This window comes from Ambystoma mexicanum, chromosome 8, assembly GCF_040938575.1.
Source record: "Ambystoma mexicanum isolate Mex_15411 chromosome 8, UKY_AmexF1_1, whole genome shotgun sequence".
Lineage (NCBI taxonomy): Eukaryota > Metazoa > Chordata > Amphibia > Caudata > Ambystomatidae > Ambystoma > Ambystoma mexicanum.
In genome coordinates, this window is record NC_090929.1 from 1,385,206,264 (window position 1) to 1,385,221,098 (window position 14,835).

Consider the following 14,835-nt stretch of genomic DNA (forward strand, 5'->3'; position numbering starts at 1 on the left):
GATACAAACTCTATATACACAACATACATGACCTAAAAACCTGCAATCACACCCTATACAAAAACAAGGGAGAGTGGGGGGGTACTGGGAGTTTCTCTACTACCGGCCTAGATCCCGGGTTCGAGTCTCAACCAGAGTCTTTAGCTCCCCATCCTTTCACAGAAGAGAAATTTCCACTACATATCAGTCTTTGTCCTGCCCAGCACAAAGACTGATGTAGTGGAAATTTCTCTTCTGTGAAAGGATGGGGAGCTAAAGACTCTGGTTGAGACTCTAACCGGGATATAGGCCGATAGAGAAACTCCTAGAACCCCCCCCAGGTTACCACACCCTATACTAAATAATTGCAAAATCTATACTTACCAACACAACTTCTAATAAACGGCTATGACCTCCATTTACACCTACAATTACTAAAATCTCAAGCTCACAACATTATGTGAATATGAATATGTCAACAAGAGCACATCAAACAGCAACTAAAAAGAACATGCCAAATACAAACAAGCACAAACAGTATACACACTAAAAGCAAAATACTATTTGCACATTAACATGTTAAACTTAATCTTAAAATACAAGGAGATTTGAAGCTTCAGAAGTGTTGGTTTGAATGTGGTTTGTATTTTAAGTTATGTTTAGTGTTAATTTTGGTGTTCTGTCCAGTCCTTAAACATGCTTGCAAAATCACAGCATTCCCATTTATGGACTTAGCAGAACTGTGGCCTTTAAAAATGTTTCTCCACTGAACTCTATACATATCTAGATCTACATCTAGGAGTAGGCTGACCAGCGTCTCTGCACTGGGAAATGAGGATGTATACAACCATCCTTAATTTTAGACCATGTGAAAATTCTGCAACGGGGTGGTTTTTGGACCCCCAATGGACTGACTGATGTTGCAGCCAAATCCTAACGCTGTTCGAATCAGTATATATCTGACTGAGTGCTCAAAATGTGAATTCACCAATAGCCACTGGCTACTGATAACCTTTGGGAAGTAAGAAATGGTGTGCTGTATGTATATGGCGAACTGACGGTGCAAGTGACTTTATATTCCTGGCTAGTAGCTTGTCATTTGAAAATGTTACCCCCTGGTTAAATGTTAGAAAAAAAGTCAATGTTAGGGGTAGTGTTGTGAAAAATTAAATGACCACCAAACCCCAGAGGACAGGGTACTTTGATTCATGCACGTAAAACTTGTTGTATCCCCGATATTTATAAAGATCGGTTGTCTTCTTTCGTTTTATGCAAAGCAGGCTGGAAACGTTGTTGATGCGGTTGGTCGTCTTGTTTACCCTTTCTCAAAGGGATATTTGAAAAGGAGTACAACGGGAGTCTAGCAAACCATCTTGGAATTATAAACTATCAGAACATACATTTATATGTTAATTCTACATTTTGATAGTGTAATTTTCTCAATAATTAAGACGTGTTTTTATTACGACTTAGATATACAACTGGAAGTGATCATTAGAATTTAAGACGTTAAAAGAGCCAAACAGTCCGCCCCGTCCCCCATACCCCTCCTACATATCCGTTTATGCATCCGATTGGGCAGCTATCAGCAGCAGCTGTGATGGCTGTAGCGAACATGGACCTGACAACCATCTCCCATGTAGAAAGTGCAATAGAAAGAGGGAGAGCTAGCAAGACAGAAACATGAATAATTAGGGCGAGAAGCATAACATGAGGGAGAAAGGAAGAAAGAGTGAAAGAGGAGATAAGGGAGGAGAGGAAGGGGTGGAAGAAGGGGGAAAAGTGCAGAAAGAGGGGCTAGAGCCAGATGTTGGGAGAGTCATGGGGTGGGAGCAGGGATCGAGTTAGTCAAAGACACACAAAACCAAACTTGTATCAACAAAAAAAAAAAAAATATGAAACTTGGTGCAGCATATACATTATAGGGCAGTGGTTTAGTCGAGATAAAACCAATTTGCAATCTAGTTGAAACTTTCAATAAAGATGGTCTGCCATGGGTTGTTCACAACTAGAAAGTTGGGGAAAATTGATCCAATGGTTTAAAAGTCATCAAGCATTGAATAAAAGGCAGTTGTCGGCCTACTCCAACTCGTTTATTAATGGGGAAAAAGGTGCCTCCTTTGAACAAGTACACAGCAAAAACCGTTGGACACCCTTGATCCAAATAGAAACATGCCGTGTATAAAACTATGCAGATATTCCTTTTTTGGTTTAGAGAAAGTCATGCAGTTTTTTTGTGTTTTTTTTTTTTAGGTTCACAGAGAAGGGGGTGACGCCACACCAAAAACATTTATGACACATGCAGCAACCGAGGCTTTTCAGAAATGAAAATCCACCATCTATGATGCTGGCTGTTCTCGCACTAATTTCACGAGAGAACAAAGGAGAATGGTCACTAAAAACATTTTGAAATTTATGCTTACACAAGTGGGCCATTTTGCAAAAAAATGTTTATTGCATGCAGGGATCACCAACATTAGCACTTACTCGCGGTCGGGTCCCCTGCTTGAAATTTTAAACATTTGCAAAGCTGAGTTAGCCTTCCCTCTTCACATGTGCCCCCCCCCCCCGCCCGTTTTGAAAAGGATTTAAATGCTGCCTACAGCGTATACTTTACAAGCTACATTTACAGTGGATTCCTACAGAATCAACATGCTTTTTTCAAGTGCTAAATGCAGACAGAGTCCACAAGGAAGAATGCCTGCATGAATAAATTATAGGGCGGTAGTTGCTGAACTTTATTGCCAAAAGGTTCTGACTCGCCAGACTGATGGGCGTGCATTTTGCTGGTTTGTGGTAAATCCGTCCTGTAGTTTTTCAAATATTCCATGGAAATTGGGATGCTCCGGAAAACTTTGCGACAAACCACCATGGGAGATGCATACAACGTTTTTTTTATTTTGCGCTCAAAATTATATTTGAAGCAGGAAAAGGTTTTATCAATATCAGGCTACAGGTGGGGCGGGATAATGAGAAAAAGAGTGCCGTGGGGGTGTTTCAAGTGGGCTGGGGAGACCGTTTGAGGGGAGATAGTTTTCGGATTATTGGGTGGGGAAGCGAGGGGGGAATCTCGCAATACTGCTGCAGTAACGCCATAAAACGTGATCAGAAAAGGAAATGCGTCACACAAACGGGAGAGTTAGAATGGGTAATGACAGAGGGTGGGCGGGGGAAAACGCATGGAAGAGTTCTGGGGGCACCTCGACAAGAGGGGGACACGTGATCAGTGCCTGCGAGGACAGGGAAGAGTCATTTTCAAAAACTGTCCCCATTACCCTACCTCGGGCATCACACTATTATCGTGGAAATACAGGAGGTCATGAAAGAAGCTGGATAATACTGTTAGTGCCGGGAAATCCTCTCGGTCCGCACCCCCCCCCCCCAAAGAAAAAAAAACTTGCAGATGTTTTTTTCGTTCCTTCTGCGATAAAATGTAGCTATTTGAGACAAAGGCAGAGAGTACTGAAAGAGGAGACTGTAAGCTAAAGAAACGGGACCGTTTGCAAATGCCAGGGGAATACGTGCATGACTGCAGGTTGTTTTGCTTTGTAAGGCTTAGTCCCTCCGACACAGGCTCAGGCTGGCCTATAGGGCAATAGGCACATGGCGGAACCAAAAATGCAAAATGCTGGTGTTGGCCAGTTTTTTGGGTCAAAATAGAACCTTTTTTTGGCCAGCGTTTGCCAGTTTGAGGAGTTACTTCACTATGCAGTTAATAGTTTTGATCAGTTTGCAGAATAAATATCCTTTAAAATGCACAATTTGCATCAAATTATATAAAAAAAAACTCCTTTGGGTACTATTCAAAGAGAGTCACAAAAGGAATGAATGGCCATTTGCAACTGTGGGACACTTATTTTTTATTGGTGCCAGTGAGAGTCCACCCCTGCTCCCACAGCTCACTGCTAAGATCGACTAGCACCTTACAAACACACACTCCCTCCCTCCCTCCCTTCCGCCCTCCCGCCCTCATACCCACACAGCCGGCCACCACAGGCCTAGCCATTAGCACAAACACTAATCCGAGCCAGGACTAAGCTTTACTCTGTAGACCAATCACTGCCAGTAGTCCATTAGATATTGGGTTCTTCCCTATGAAGAACACTCCAAAGTTTATCCACCAAATCCATAGAAGGCAGATTGCCGAACAGAGTATTGAAGCACACCATCCCTTCATGAGTTTCTTACAAGTGAACAAACAGCAAGGCCACCATTAGTGGCAAAAGGGCATTTTACAAGACCACTTACATTATTTGCATACATCTCTGAAATATTGCAATAATGTGAGATGAGTGCAGAGGAGAAGTGGACTGGGATCAGAGGCATACCTCATGTCGTGCCAAAGAGCACACCCACATACATGGTCAGTGTAAAAGATACAAGAACTGCATATAAAAAGGCATGCTGGTTGTTCCCCACACAGGCTGCAAACTCACTCAGACTATTTCTTAAACGCCCTGCTTACCCTTAGTCTGTTTTAGCACCTGCTCGCCCCCGCAAAGCCATTACTACATATCCTGTGGTTACACCAGTAATTACTTTGAAGTAATTTACTTTGAAAATACTTCAAAATAAATATAAGGGGTTGTGGGTAATGGGGTAAAAATGGTATGGGAGGAGCGTGGGGTAGTAGTGTAGTGGACTGAGCCCCTTCCCCAATTTAAAATAAAAGAACAAAAAAAAATACATTACTTTGAAGTAATTACTGGCATCAAAATGACAAATGACATGGACCCCCCCCCCACCCCCCCCGCCCCACCCCCCCCGCATACTTATACATGTCCGGTTTCGTTGTGCTCAGGAATTTGAAGATACTATAACAATTGGGCGTTTTCCCCAAGGGCTTATTTATGTTCGAGGAAGGCAAGGAAGAAATGTAGCAAGGAAGAGATGTAATCTTGGTGTTTCTCACGTGACATTTAAAAAATAAAATAAAAAAATGATTTCTTTATACCGCTGAAACAAATAAACGAGTCAGTGGGCAAGAAGGCCTCAGCTATTTATTTAGATACTAGCTTAAGTACCCGGCTTCGCCTGGGATGTCCATTCTCAGATTTATTTTCCATATTCCACTGAAATGAACAAACCTTGTTTGCCACAAAGGAAAAAAAGCAATACATGTTACTTTTTGAACACCAAATTGTCATTTACCTCCGATTTAAATTCTCACATGAATATCATATTTGTATGCTTACTCTTATTTGCAGTGTTAGCAGTGGTGGCCATTTTTGATGCTAAACACACTGCAAATAATCAAGAGTAAGCATGCAAATGTGATATTCATTTGAGAATTTAAATCGGAGGTAAATAAAAATGTGCTGTTCAATTAATTAGTGAAATTAACATCATTGAGTTTATTGCAAAACAAATAAATGAAGACACTAACTCTTCTAAAAATGTGAACACAAAAAATGCAAGACCAGTTTAGCACAGACAGCGCTATGCTGAGCACTTTATACAAATGGCCTGTAGATGGGGCGTGGAACACTACAAAACAATGCCGAAAAACCCCCATATTAATTCTCGGGAACGGGATTGCCCATCGAGCTAGAAATAGTTGCATTCATTTGGCAATGAAATAAAGAATATTGCACGCATAATTCATGATGCCAGACCTCACTGTTCCAGGAGTTACATCCCCAAGATCAACACCAAATTATATATATAGTATCCGGCGTTGGCAGTGTCCCGATCGAGTGTTGTCTCATGTGCCCTGAAGGATGTTTCTCTTGTCCTCTGGTCGGCAAGTCGTGCTGCTGTTTGTTGTTGTGTTTTCGAAGCTCTTCATATTGATTTTCGCTGTGCATCAGATGGAGCTTTTCGTTAGTTTTTGTGTGGCATTTTTTAGTCACTTAATGGCTTCAGCACATTTGAGAAAATGTGTCAAGAAAGATTGAGCTCTTAACTGTAACCCTGCCATTTCCCATATTTGGAGTGGCGTGATAATTATTATTATTTTTTTTAAATGTACACACCCGCAAAATTATTTTTTTGCATACAAGGTTTTTGCATCCAAATGTAGACTACGATCTTGCCCCAGACAAAAGAGGAATCCATGCAAAATTAGGTAGATGTGGGTTCAATTAAGTGGATTTGTATAGCCGGACACACATACATTCAGCTTTATATATATAAAGATTTGCATGGGTCTGCGGGGTTAGAATGAAGAAACGTGTCTGGCACACGGTTTCTGTCCTCCATCTGCTCATATAACACATTTGAATATTCCTTTGAATAATATATAGGGCTTTTGTTTCTTTTTAATAAATCACCACAGTATAAGTAGTAAAAACTGTACATTTCATTTTATGACCAAACAAAGCAGTTGCCAGGAGACAGACCATTGGGTGAGATTGCGTGCACAAAAAAACGACAGTACCCAAATTCCCCCGGCAAGCTGCTCAGGTGAAGGCAGATTTAGGACACCTATCATTACTGTGCTTATAATCTGGCACGAAGTGCTATGTAAAAAAATGGCACATTATACTATTGGTACTTAAACTGATCAAATTTACAAAAATATGGTCTTGCAACCTTCGTTTTTAGGTCTGTGGTTTTTTCGCAAAAGAAAATTGGGGTGAAGGGCCCACTGTACTCAAAGAAATATTAGTATAAGAATTAGCAGGGTTCACCCATTCACAGCAGCTCCGCAGACAGGTGTTTGCTCTGTTTATCTGGGCTCTCCTCACAAGGCTATTATAACAGGTTAATCCCATGAAAGCTCGTCCTCCCATTCAAACTACATGTTTAACCAAAGACGGCAAACGTGTTGACCACAGAGGAGCATAATGGACAGATTTAGAAAGTAAATTGGTTTATGGCAGAAATGGTTAGTTCTTTCGGTACAAAAAGTTAACTTTACATTTCCAAATATGGTGGTCGACATGCAAATAGAACAGACCACTGTTCCACAGGCAAGTAAATTCAACAACATGACTTACGATGCACACGAGACAGGTGAGCAGTGGACTGAATCCGTGAGCGCAGGCAGACCGCAGAGTGGCGTAAACAGGGACTCTTGGCAGCTCCACGCAACATCATGAAGGTAAAGGAAAGGACTGAAATTCCTACAAAGGTGAAAAAGTATACTGATTAATACCGTCGCTTACCATAGGACAGAATAAGAAGCAGTGTTGCAATCCTTGGACAAGCAGACAGCTCAATTTACAGCAAGCATAAACCCAAGGGGCATTTACGATTCAAACAATTCTTCGCAGAAACTAAAAAGGCAGAGAAAATGCAGATCGGAACATGGTTTGAGCAGTTTTCACGCCTGTAACCCTTTTTTCAAAATTTACGCACATTAAGAGCTAGTCATAAATTGCGAGGATCTTCCATCTCATTCAGAATTTCCCTATTTGAGTAAGGGGTGGATTCGTCGAACATTTTGCCCCATTTCATGGATCACGGGTGTGTAGCAGGGTGATGCAAGATTAAGGAGTACAGGTATGTGTGCGCATTAGTGATGCACGCGTCCCCTGTCAGCAATGTTTGCACTCAACATTGAAAGGAGCAGGTCACCGACATGGGATCGTTTGAGGGAAGAACGCCTGTAAAGCAAGTCATCGGGACCACAACATGCTTCATATTTGTAAAGCATATTTTCTTCTTTTCTTCTCTTAATTGAAGGGCAGAATCGGGTTATATAAATCTTTGCCCAAACTGATTTATATTAATGAAGCGTGCACCATTAAGTTGCCGAAGCACCGGCAGCAAATATGAGGGTGCTGTGCATGGCCAAACGCAGCACCCGCTTCTGACCCGCCTTGCAGCAGAGCGGCACCTTGAGGATGCCAGGGGAAGGGGGTGTTAACACGCTGTGGGGGCAGGGCCTTGTGAGGCAGGCCCTCTGCCTCCAAAGTGGCGTGCTGCAGCAAAAGGCTGCAATGGCAGTCTGGGGACAGGAGTCGGTGGTTGGACTGCCGCGTGAGCTTTTCTGCTTGCTGACAGATTCTATCAATCAGCAGTGATTATGAGGCGTGAGCCTCATTACTCCATCCCCTCGGGTTGAGTGTTTAGTCCCTGGGTTGGATTTCTTCATGGTCTTTGCGGACTGGTCAGAGTAAGGCTGGTTTCACATGGTCTTCGCCGTGACGGGCCACGGGAAGCAGTCAAACGGGTTTTCAGTGGTGGCAGTGAGTCTCCTGATCAGAAGGTTCACATTGCGATCTAGTCCTCGTCAGAAGTTCTTGCTCAGCTTTGCTAGATGTTGGTCCAACCTCTCTATGTCCAGTTCTCTGTGGAGGTCAGCTGTGCTTGTGAAGAGTGAAGCTCTAGTCGTTTTGCACAGCCACTTGTTCTGTTTTATCTGAAGACTCATCCAATGTCGTTCCTGGCAGGTCATCCATGCTGGGGAGGCATACGTCGGGGGAACTGCCGAGCGGGAAGCCGCTCAGCCCTTTATTGGCGGCGTGGCAGGGGGTGAGCATGTGTCACCAAACATTTGATTAGGCTTGAGCCCTGTGGCTGTGCCTACGTCACATCACATGCCACGGTTATACAATAAAATCATGGAAACTAGCACACAGTCCAGTATGTGCATTTGCCATATACAAAATTTACAATTACGCACTCCACTAAACAAGACATATCCTGGGCCAGAGACCGTATCTCTCCAGCCCCAAAATCTCTCCACTGGCACCTGGTTGCTGCTAGAATCAAATTGAAATCCTTTGCATCATCCATAAGGCTGTCTGGGACCAGGGACCACACCATCGGCAGCTTGCTATCGCCAAATACTCTCCTTCAAGATCCCTCAGCTCCAACTCTCTGCTCATCAAGAGTTTCTCTAAGCAGAGGGCGGGCACTCCCTCTCATCAGCTGGCTCCCTTGTCCCGGAACAGCCTCCCCCGTCCCTCTTGAGCAGATCTCAAGTGCCGCAACCACCTCAGGACATTCCTCCTTCTCCCCCTCATGCTAAACCACGCAGTAGCTGTGGATTGGTGGCCTGGGCCCATATGTCCTTCTGGGGCCTCTGTCCGATCGCCCGCAGCTGCCCCTGCACTTGCACTTGCCCTTGGCAACCACTTGGCCTGTTGCCTCACAGGTCTGCACTTACTGTCGGCATGGTGGCCCCCTCCTCCATTTTGTGGTCACTACTTTGCACTTGCTCGTTGCCTTCGCATCAGACTCTTGCACTTATACCCCCTGGCACTTCACCCCTCTGTGGAGCCTCTATGGCCCTTACCCCCTTTCCCTGTCCGTATTCTCTCCTTGCACGATGCAAATGTTCACAAGGCCTAGTAGGACCGCTTCCTGTATTTCAAATTTCTCACTGTCTTGCCGTTACCCTTGCTCCCTTCTCTTGCCCTGTGGGTGCTTCGAAACACGCATTTTCTTGATGCATAAGCGCCGTACAAATGCCCAATAAAATGTAAACAAATTAGAAATCTGAGCAGTCTGTTACATCATTCACATCAGAGGTCTTGGTCCAAGGAACTGGTGATGCTAGCTAAAGACTTTTGGTACTATTGCCTGGAACGATGTCTGGCTGTGATGGTGGAATACATTCCCGGTTTATTCAGCATAGTAGATTGGAAGAGGGACAATGATGCACCAGTCCCCAATTGGGTCATTTGTTGGGAATATATGCATCTTGCTCACCGTTATGACAAAAATGATGATTCTTGAACCATGCAAGATCAAACTAGGTGTGCACATGCATGCAATAACTTTTGTGCATTTTTCCACAATAGTTCAAGACTGGCTTCCCCGAGCTGATGAAAACGTGGAGAACTGCATTTATTTGGAATTCAATACACCACAGTACCAAAATATGTATTCAATCACTGTCATGTTGATAATGATGAAATTCGGGAATGGAGTGTATTTGAGGACCATGGGCATGTTGGCGCGTTACAAAAATTAAAATAAATACATTTAAACAAAAATGTTCTTTATGTAAAAATAGCAACACGGCCAAGATGTGAACAAGAACTGCGCAACGTGCAAAAGGAATGCATTTATTTCCCAAGGGCAAGCGACAGAATGTATATTGGAAAGCTCAATGATAGATCTTGGCCTAAGCCTTTGAAATATGTCCTGAACACAAGAACTCAGCCTGACACTCCAGAAAACCCATTCTTGCAACTTTAAGGACTGGATTTCTGACCATGTCCTCATAATTGCGAGCATGCCCTGTATATAAGAAAGTATTTGCAGTTAACTGATTGTACAGAAGGACTGTCTCCATTATGCATTTTTGAGTACAAAACGAAATTCTAAAAAATTATACATTATAGCCTATCGCAGCACTATGTGAAACATCACTTTGAATAGGATTCTAGTAAACAGATTTGCATAGGTTTTATTTTAATCAAAAGGATCAGCAATGTAGAGAAGAACTGAAAATTCATGTAAAGCTGGATTTCTGCTTGGCCATTCATGTTGCAAGGGGAGCTAGAAATGGTAAAAAAGAGGCAATTATACCTTCCAAATTTCACTTCATTCATAACACATAATAGGCTTGCTCCAGCCCAGGAATGCGCATGAAGAGCGCACGCACAAAGAGCTTTGATGAGTTTGGGCCAGTTCTGAAGATTATATTTATAAAAACGGTCCTGCCAGACGTTACACTAATTGGTTCAAGCCCTCCGCATCAAAGACCTTTCCAACATGTGTCCAAGTTCAGGAATATCATAAAAACTGCATTAGCCCAGGCTAAAGGGTCACAGAAGTATGCATAGCAAACATACATCTACTGTGAACACAGTTGAAGGGAAGGTTATAGAATGCATGTCTGGCAAACAAAAACACCTATTCTGGATACACAGATAGCATACTTTTACAAAATGTTTAACTGTGGTTTAGTTCAAAAGAATTTCACATATTTACAGCAAAACATTACCACATTCATCGAATAGAACATACAAACAGACACATTTAATTCAGTATAAAATAAGATTAAATCCAGTTCATTAAATGCATCTAAAAACAATCAACAAAAATCCTTCTAAATCCTTACAATCACATTATCCACAAATTCAATTCGATCACACAAATAGCCCCAGAAACCACAGACTTTAAACGGGTACATCACATTTGGACACCTAACCGATTTCCAACATGCTGCCATATTCGGTAAAGAGCTATGTGCAGTGGCATAGTATCAGCATTTAAAGTGCTTCCAGAATTCATAGCTCTTGATAGCATCACAATTGTTGTTAACAGACTTCTCCAAGTTGCACATACACATTACCCAGGGCCCTAAACTCTGATCAGAAGCCTATTTGTCTCTAATTGATTAATTTTGCACATGCAGCATATTCTACTCTTTAAGTGGATATTCATTCCAGGCTCTTTACAATCAAGGTAGTGAGTCTATTAATCCGTAAGAGTAACACACATTTCCGTATCATTGGAGAAGGACATATCATATACTTTTGCCGTTTCATGTACAGATTGGTTACCCAGATGTTTTCTCGGTACAGTTTCAGGGGTGCTAGATGTTGATCATTTTATTAAAGTCCCACAAATTGACTTATTTTGAAATTAAAATATTCCAATTCTCAGAGGTCCAACCTATATCTTCATAAAGCTGTTCATTAACATTTTTGTATTCCTTCAATATTGTATCATAATAAGACATCACTGCCTTACATGCGATCTTCAGCAGACAACATTTGGGGTCTTTCATGGTCTTCGTACAGGTTCCCCCCTTCTTTAAGAGCAATTGCAGGCAGGTATACAAGGCCCAATTCCAACCGATCACCTCTATGGTTACACATTGAGGCAGTCCCATTACACACTTCCAAAATGTAACTTACAATTACTTTGAGCCAATTAAAATTAGTCAACGCCAAAGCCTCAAGCCCATACAAAATGGCGGGACAGAAACTATGTTTGTATAACATGATTATTCCTTTCATGCAGTAGCCGGCATAATCATCAGCACAATTCTTTATAAGACTCAGGATTTGCACTGGTGGTGCAGTGGTAACCAGGTTTTTGTTGCAGAAGATTGCATCAAGGGTGTGGCCTGCTGTGTGGGTCGCTCCTTTCACCAGTTGTTGCATTTCACCAATGCAATTTGTAGATGCATTGTTGCTAGTTGATTTGTTAATGTTTTGGGTGAGTTGATGTTCTCTTAAATCGAACCAGATGTTGAAGTCTCCCAGTATGATCCGGTGATCTCGTTTAATGGCAGTGTTGGCGATTGCATCCACGAAAGTGTCTGAAGGTGGGGTTATAGGTCAGTCGCCTGTAGAACAGGAGAAACGATAGGTTGGTATGGCAATCTAAGGCTAGGTGCAGGAGGAGTGATTTGTAGTTAGTTTGGGATGTTTAGTGGTGGTGTTTTTAGCTTGTCCTTGTATGCTACGGCCAGACCTCCTCCTCTTTTTTCCTTCTCGGTTGGCTTGTTTGAGTTTGAAGTTGTTGGGGAGGAATTCATGTGCAATTTACCTTGACGTTTTTAGTTAGCGATGTTTCAGTGAGGAATAGGATGTCTATCCCGCCATCACTTAGCAGTTCGTATATTTCTGTTGAGTGTTTTGACATTGATTTGGAGAGGGCTAGATTACAGCATCTTTTTTGTTGAGTTTTAAAAAAAAAAAAAAAAAAAAATTCGATCCTTGGCTGTGGTTTGGGGGATGGGCGGGTGTTGTGTTGATATTGGTCAATGTTTCCATCGCCTTGTGCATTCAGATCAGTTTGTTTATTCGTCGAGTAGATCTCCATCATATCGGTTTTAAAGATTCCTTCATAACTGCATGTAGAAAGCTTTTTTTCATTAAAGTTGTCAAATAGAACTCCTCCATTAAGCCTCGTCAATCAGGTTGGCAATTCAGCCTCATCTCCTTTAGAACCATGTGGCATTTGCTAGGTGCTTTCAGAATTACCTTTCCTTAACACGTCTGTCATTTTTTGCATCTTGCTTTCTGGTGGGAATATCTCTACCACTTCACTCAGTGAGAATACCAGTTTTTAATATTACGGATAGCCTTTGCCATTTCATACTTATCGGGCCCCGGGACCACACCTTCCGTACGTCTCTAACCACTCGTTTTTGTTCTTTAATCTCCCCATCATAAATCTAACCCATCTTCCTACCATCCTTAAAGGACAAAAGTGCCACCCACAGCACCTACTCTATGAGATGCACTTAATCCATTCTTCAATTTCGTTTGCAGACATACTTTCTAGAGCAGTAACAGGGATTCACTAACTTTCCAAAGATCAGTTTCTGTCCTGCAGATTCTACTGCCACCACTATTTAGGTCAACGTCACCCGCAATAGCGTTGGTAGCATTGAAAGCTGCTAAGTTTATTAGTAGTGTCACAGGCAGATGGTCACTATACGCATAGTCCATAATATTACATTTTCTTACATCATTCAACATGTTAGTGCTAATATAGAAATAATTACCTTTCATCTACCGACTACTCCAAGTAGCTTTGCCTGAACAATCACCGCTGGTGCGCCCTTTCAATATGACCATATCCCAGTCCTTCAGGAATTCCATCCACCCCCCCCTCCGTCCCAGTTTATTTGCCACAAGATGATATAGGTCACTTAGTCCCTTAACAAATTAGGTTTACATCACTTCACTCTTCTCATTAGAGTGTGCATTTAAGTCCCCAGCCAATAATTTAATATTAGCATTTTTCAACTAGGTACTCACCACTTGGAGAACACCGTTTGGAGCCTAGTCTCTCACTCTCTCGGGCAGCGGCAAAAGATATCTCCTGACAGAGCAATCTCATCATACAGGGAAGGTGAATCTATGCTTAAAGTTATACCTGCATCAGAATTTGTAATAAAATATATACTTGCCACATTTGGAATAGGTGGAAATGCGGCCCAAAGTGCACAATCATTCAAAGGCTATCAATGTGCGCACGACCTGCAGCATCCGAGAATATTAGTTTTACTAATTTAACACTTTTTAATCAGAAGCTACAGTACAAAAGATTGCATGCACACAGGCCATAAAATGACAATGCTGCAGTAAGGTAATATAACATTGAGTATTGGGAGATGGACATGAGGAATGATCCATATGGGATAACAAAACTTGAAGGATTGGACTCCAGGCGAGGAGGAAGACAGTCCATTGACAGAAGAGTGACCAGTATATGGAGATTCGAGGTTTCCAAAATCAGAAGCCATTTTCAGAAAGTAAATTAGATTGTCCAGATTGATTGACCAGGTTAAAATCTGGGATAATAAAGGAAAGGGAACAGCAGGCAGGGAATGTAATTTGAAAAACAGGAGCATGTGTTAATATTTCAATGCCCTGTGTTCCCCCCCATCTGCATGGAATGCAAAGGAGATGTTTTTCTTTGAAGACTACTCTACTTTGTAAAAAAAACAAAAACATTTAAAACAATTTTGGTGCAAGTGGGACGGCCTTTTAAAGTGCAGTACTATTCCAAATCTATTTAGTGGCCTTAGCCGGTCCAGCGTCATTTTGGGTCATAATAATGTAGCAAAATATCACTGCCTTGGGTGATATTGTGCCGTTATATAGCCAGGAGAAGCCATAGTCCAAGCATCTGTATCCATCCCACACAGTATTCACTTGGGAAGGATTGGAAGGCCTGTTTGGTGCTTTGTTGGAGGGATATCTGTTTTTACTGATCTGCACTGTGTTCAAAAAGTAAAAGTGAGGCAATGTAATAATTAAAGACTTGTTTATTCAAGCCTAGTTCAAGCGACAGCAGGCACCACCTCTAAAGGCAGGACCCAACTGAAGATCTTCAGAACTCCATATAGAACTCCACAAATAATAACACTCTACGAATACCATGACTTAAACAGAACACTGAATAGAACACATGAACAGAACATTGCGATTGGTCTGGATCCACACTCAGAACTATATTACCTTGTTAATAATTGTTCAATACATGTCT

General features: G+C 42.1%; 1 protein-coding gene across 2 annotated transcripts in view; it reads right to left on the bottom strand.

Moving 5' to 3' along the window:
- Window positions 1–14,835, bottom strand: part of ALDH18A1 (aldehyde dehydrogenase 18 family member A1) — a 1,219,662-nt gene that overhangs the window by 1,139,119 nt on the left and 65,708 nt on the right. For both annotated transcript variants that reach the window (XM_069611512.1, XM_069611511.1), the window contains exon 2: window positions 6,921–7,046. In XM_069611512.1, the coding sequence (XP_069467613.1) occupies window positions 6,921–7,046 (126 nt within the window). The remainder of the gene's footprint in view (window positions 1–6,920; window positions 7,047–14,835) is intronic.